Source organism: Stegastes partitus, unplaced genomic scaffold, assembly GCF_000690725.1.
Source record: "Stegastes partitus isolate 25-593 unplaced genomic scaffold, Stegastes_partitus-1.0.2 Scaffold1014, whole genome shotgun sequence".
NCBI lineage: Eukaryota > Metazoa > Chordata > Actinopteri > Pomacentridae > Stegastes > Stegastes partitus.
In genome coordinates this window covers 65961-71651 of record NW_007578745.1, presented here as the reverse complement: position 1 = coordinate 71651, position 5691 = coordinate 65961, and the positions used below count along the sequence as shown (strand labels likewise).

Genomic DNA, 5691 nt, shown 5'->3' with positions numbered 1-5691 from the left:
CTTTCTGACAAGAATTGACACATAAAGACTCTTCCATGCCAAAGTCAAAACAGAGGGGGGGCACCAAGACACCTGTGACTCCTTGGAAGGAGTTCCACGCCCCAGAGGCTGAGATTCGGGGAAGTGTGCAACAAAAACTGTTTCCTGTTGATCACCAGCCAACGCTTTAGAAAAAGTGACAAAGTGAAGAAGTTTCTATGATCTGATGACACCAAAACTGAGCTTGCTGGCCATCAGACCCGATGCTATGTTTGTCAGACAAGGAACACTGCATATCGTCACAAACACACCATTCCAACTTTGAAGCATGATTGTGGCAGCATCATGATGTGGGGATACTGACTTAAAAGGGGGTGCTCATCTATGCAATCATTTGCTTTAATTTTCAATGTTAAAAAGCAATAAAAAGGGGAAACCTTCAAAAGGTGGTGAATATGGAATATCAGTACTGTCGTTAATTTACTGAATCCCTGCTGCTAAAATTGATGTCACAGCTTTGACGACTGTATTGTATATTTAAAACCTCACAATGAGTGTTTTTTATGGTTGTGTTTCTTTTAATGCCTCCCTGCAGCTCCTGCAGTTGTTCATGAATACCTGATTTCTGTTGAGCTGAACACCACAGATGTCACACTGATCGATCAACTGAGGAACGTTCTGAGGAGCATCAGTTACCCCATCAGCCTGAGCCAGCAAGTGCAACTGTCTGCTGCCAACATGGCTACAGGTGAGACCTCTGAGTCAGTCAAAGAAAACACAGTAACAGTATAAATATTCAGTCTGCTGATCGACCATTGAAAATGTAACAGTAGTTTTTTGACGTCCACTGTCATGAGTAAACATACTGAGTTTTCATTTAAAGTTGTAAAATCACTTTCTGACAATGTAGTGCAACAATCAAACAAGACGTACTTGTAAAAGATTGGGATGTTTTTCTGTGTGTTTCCAGTTTGCTCTCCGACCAGCGATGGTTTCCAGTGCAGATGTGAGGATCAGTATCGCTGGCCATGTGACCAGTGTCTGAAGTATGGATCCTGTGACAATATCACTGATGACACATGTGGATGCATCAGTACGATTCCTCCTGATGGACAGTACTGCCAGTCTGTGGATCAACACAGTAAGTCCATTTGTAGTATTTTTTTCAATTAGTCCATCGTAAGATGAAGCTCACAGTAATAACCACATACACTCTTTGTGTACCACCTGCCTTCGGCGCTGTCCAGCTGTATTCATTCAGAAAAAAATTCGTGGAAATGGGGCCATCTGCTGTTGAGAATGCATGAACACATTTAAAGTTGTCTTCTTCAAATTGCTCTCCTTTTAAATATAATTTCCAGAAAGATGTCATGAATTATACTGATCCATCTTCAGTGTGAAACATATACTGTAAGTGTTCTGGCTCTTATCTCAGCTACTCTTTTCTCTCTTCATCATTCCAGACTTTACAGCTTGCCCTCTCACAACCACAACTCCACCATCAACAAGTAAGACTGCAAGAATGTTTAACATGTGAAAACACACAAATGTAACACAGTACATATTTACAGTCATATATGTATATTTTTTCTTGGATTTCTTTCTCGACAGAAAGAAATACTGACTTTCTCTTTAGTTTTTAGACATGAAACCAAACAAGTGCTAGCTAACCAAGTAACTGATGTTTAAGGACTGAACACCTGCTGTAAAAACTCATCTACAAACTGTGGCAATTTGGTGATTTTTTTTCATGTAGTATTTTGCAGAAAAATATTAAAACCTCCTATGGAGGGATTTTACAGCTTCAGTAAATGTTACTGGTCATGATCCATAATTATACATTTTGTTTTTATTTTTATTTTATGTTAGAACAGAGAGCAACAGTACAATACCCACACCTACAACAATAGTTACCAGTGAGTGCGTAGACATACGGGCTGATCTGGGATGCAACACTGGTCTAAGAAATAATTATCAAAGACTTGAACACTGCAACATCTGAAACTATAACAAAGGAATGCCTGAATTTATAGTTCAAAGTCTCTTCTGAGTTGCAATCAAGCAGATTGTTTCAGTTTATTCAATCAAAGAGCAAACTTTCACCTCGTTAAAATGTGTAACAGTAATTATTTGTCAGTAAATTATATTCAAATATAAAATGATTGTTTCAGATTCAACAACAGTTTCAACAACAACTGTCAACACAACAGCTTCCACAGCACCAAACACAAACCTAACAAGTACGTGCTTAAGAATCCTTTTCACTGTACTTGATGTAGACTTTAATGTTTTGGGTTTTTTTAGAGTTAAATATAATATGATCTTATCTTTGTCTAAATATCAGATACCACAACTGTTCCACCAACGACAGGTGTAACAAGTAAGTGCTTTTAGATAATTGTTTAAAAGTAAAACATTTATGTCATAATGGCCTTTGCACACTGTTGCTACAGCACATGTGAACAGTTCGGCACTCGCATCTTAACCAACAACTGTATGTTATAAGGTTGTTAGAGTAAATAAAATGAATTAGGATTTATTTTAAATACACTGTAAAAAATAAAAAGTAACAAGTTTATGATTGAAATACATGTTTAGCCTTAATTTCCTTTGCTAGCATTTGCATTTTGGGGGATTTTAAAATTTATTGAAAGAAATGAGTATGAGTAAAAAACAATGCACTTCAATTTCATTTGCTTTGTATAAAGGATTTCACTTAATTTACTGCATTCTTTATTCAGATTCAACAACAGTTGCCACAACTGGTATCAACTCTACAACTGCTGCAACAACTGTAACAAGTAAGAGGTTCAAAATAATCTTTACAAAATCGTTACGGTTTCATTATTGAAATGTGTGATATGAACATATTTAAAAAGTGTTGACTCTGGGTGATTGCCTGTCACTGGATTAAAAACAAAAATCACCCCTTTCTACAAAACTCCCACATTCACCCTTAACTGTTGCTGTCAACCAGCTGTCTGATTTTATTTTCAGTTTAACGTACAATTTCAAACTTGCCTTTTCAGATTCAACAACAGCTGCCACAACAGCCATGAATACAACANACTTTCTGACAATGTAGTGCAACAATCAAACAAGACGTACTTGTAAATGATTGGGATGTTTTTCTGTGTGTTTCCAGTTTGCTCTCCGGCCAGCGATGGTTTCCAGTGCAGATGTGAGGATCAGTATCGCTGGCCATGTGACCAGTGTCTGAAGTTTGGATCCTGTGACAATATCACTGATGACACATGTGGATGCATCAGTACGATTCCTCCTGATGGACAGTACTGCCAGTCTGTGGATCAACACAGTAAGTTCATTTGTAGTGATTATTCCAGAAGATGAATCTTACTGTTAAAAAGCTTTAGGCAGCACATTCTGGGAGTAAAACAGACAAGTGAAGACAGGACACACTTTAATATGATGTCACACTGGAGGAAAAAAAAAATCATGAATAAAAAAGCATCAATCAAGTGAGTAATTAAAATAGAAGAAACACAATCAGGAGCTCCAATTCTGAGTCTGTTAATGGTGTCAGAACTGGGGGCTTCTGCTGTTTATTGATGAATTAACTTTTAGGATTATTTGAATGCCTTTCTGGCCTAAATTTTTGTAAGGTGACAGCGTGTGGTACTATTTCAGCACACGTTTCTTTCTGATGATTATGCCTCTTTGACAGCCAAAAACAAGTTTTTAAGAAGTGGTAAAACTGACTTGGTTTCAGCAACTTTTTAACCACGACATTGACTGTCTGTTTTTTGTTTACTGTCCCTTCTGGCTTTGGTTGAGCTTGAGTGAGAAACAACCTTTTGGAAACACTGCCATCTGCTGTTGAGAACACATTAATACATTTAAGTCTCCTTCACATGGGAAATGGCTTCTATTTTTTCAAATGAGATTCCCAGAAAGATACAGAAAGTTATATTGAGGCTAATTCAGTGTGTACACACATACTGTAAGGGTTTTGACTATTGTCTTAGAAGTGTCAGCGTCCACAACTGTATCAATTCAGCAGCTGCTCTTCTTTCTCTTCATCAATGCAGGCTTTACATCGTGTCATCTTACAACAACAACTCCACCATCAACAAGTAAGACTGAAAGAAAGTATTTAGTATGTGAAAACACAAACGCATACAATATAAAATAAACAAATACAATAAAAAATATATTTTTTTAAAGTTTAAAAAACAAAGAAAATCTGGCACCAACAGTGCCAGATACCAGAACACAACACTGACCACTGTTAAGAAAGACGTACCTCAAATACAATACGCTGTAAGAAACTACTGTGAAAATACTGCAAAATTCTAAAATCTCTGTAAGAAAAGAAGTGTAACAAATAACTACTGAAAATTAGCTGTTCTTGATACACCTTATATATGGTAAAATATTTAAAACTTTACAATGATTGTTGTTAAAAAAAACTATGTCATCAGTCCATAATACATGCTTATACATTTTATTTTCAGACACAACTCCAAATATGACGACAGTGAGCAACACTACAACACCCACACCGACAACAATAGCTACAACACGTAAGTCTGACAAGGCAGCACTTAATCCATAAACAGCATGAAATGACTTGTTAAGATTCCTGCTTTTGAAACACCAACATGTTTCTCATCCCATGTTTCTTTTAATGCCTCCCTGCAGCTCCTGCAGTTGTTCGTGAATACCTGATTTCTGTTGAGCTGAACACCACAGATGTCACACTGATCGATCAANTTGTGTCTGTCAGTGCATTTAATGATAGTTATCTGACACACTGGTCCTTTAAATATGCAGTATGTTTCAGTTAAAGTTACTTATAACACTTATAAAATGCTCTTGGTCAACAGCTGCTCCTACAACACATTTAAAGATGAGTACTTCCAACATTTCAGCCACAACCATATCTACTCGTACATTTTTAACATAAGAGGTGGCATTAAATGTAGTTTCTTTTGCAACAACACATTTGTGAAATGTTCTTCACCTGAAACATTTGACTGTACACATTTTTCTTTTTCCAGATTCAACAACAGCTGCAACGACAATTGTAACAAGTAAGAGGTTCAAAATAAATCATTTTTCTTTGTCATAACTTAGCAGTTATTGGTTCAAATGTAGTTATTGTAGGTAATTAGCTGTTGGTCGGTCTTTGCAGAATTAAATCCATTTCTACACTTGTCACAACTTCACAACCACTGTTCAGATGTTGTGTCTGACTTTATTCTAAAATTGTCTTTTCAGATTCAACAACAGTTGCTACAACAAATGCAAATACAACAGTTATTACAACCCCAACAACACCTGTAACAAGTAAGTGCTTAAATTTTATTGCTATGTGTGTATATATATATATGAAATAAAGTAGTTGCTGTGGGTGTTTTACTGTTTTTACTGATTTTAACACCAATTTCTGCAACACGCTCACAGCTTTGTCCACAACCATTTAAATCTCCTGTCAGATTACATTTTTCAGTGTAACATCTACAATTCTATTTTTATTTATTTATTTTACAGATTCAACAACAGCTGCTACAACAGCCATGAATACAACAACAGTTATTACAACCCCAACAACAACTGTAACAAGTATGTGCTGAAATACAGCAAATAAATTATACAGATGTTAATAGTAATTGACCTGAGTTTAAATGCTTTTATTGTGGCAGTAATACACAAAGATCAAATGGTTCTTACTGACTCAACAACAGTTTT

At 36.2% G+C, this 5691-nt stretch overlaps 1 protein-coding gene across 1 annotated transcript in view; it reads left to right on the top strand.

The window, feature by feature from the left end:
• The window catches only part of LOC103367090 (probable G-protein coupled receptor 116), a 51471-nt gene that overhangs the window by 32575 nt on the left and 13205 nt on the right, over window positions 1-5691 (top strand). The window contains exons 9-22 of the mRNA XM_008295008.1: window positions 495-505; window positions 563-727; window positions 950-1120; window positions 1443-1487; window positions 2151-2219; window positions 2324-2359; window positions 2721-2780; window positions 3009-3041; window positions 3125-3295; window positions 4029-4073; window positions 4455-4523; window positions 4642-4725; window positions 5001-5033; window positions 5221-5289. Coding sequence (XP_008293230.1) covers window positions 495-505; window positions 563-727; window positions 950-1120; window positions 1443-1487; window positions 2151-2219; window positions 2324-2359; window positions 2721-2780; window positions 3009-3041; window positions 3125-3295; window positions 4029-4073; window positions 4455-4523; window positions 4642-4725; window positions 5001-5033; window positions 5221-5289 — 1061 coding nt within the window. The remainder of the gene's footprint in view (window positions 1-494; window positions 506-562; window positions 728-949; window positions 1121-1442; window positions 1488-2150; window positions 2220-2323; window positions 2360-2720; window positions 2781-3008; window positions 3042-3124; window positions 3296-4028; window positions 4074-4454; window positions 4524-4641; window positions 4726-5000; window positions 5034-5220; window positions 5290-5691) is intronic.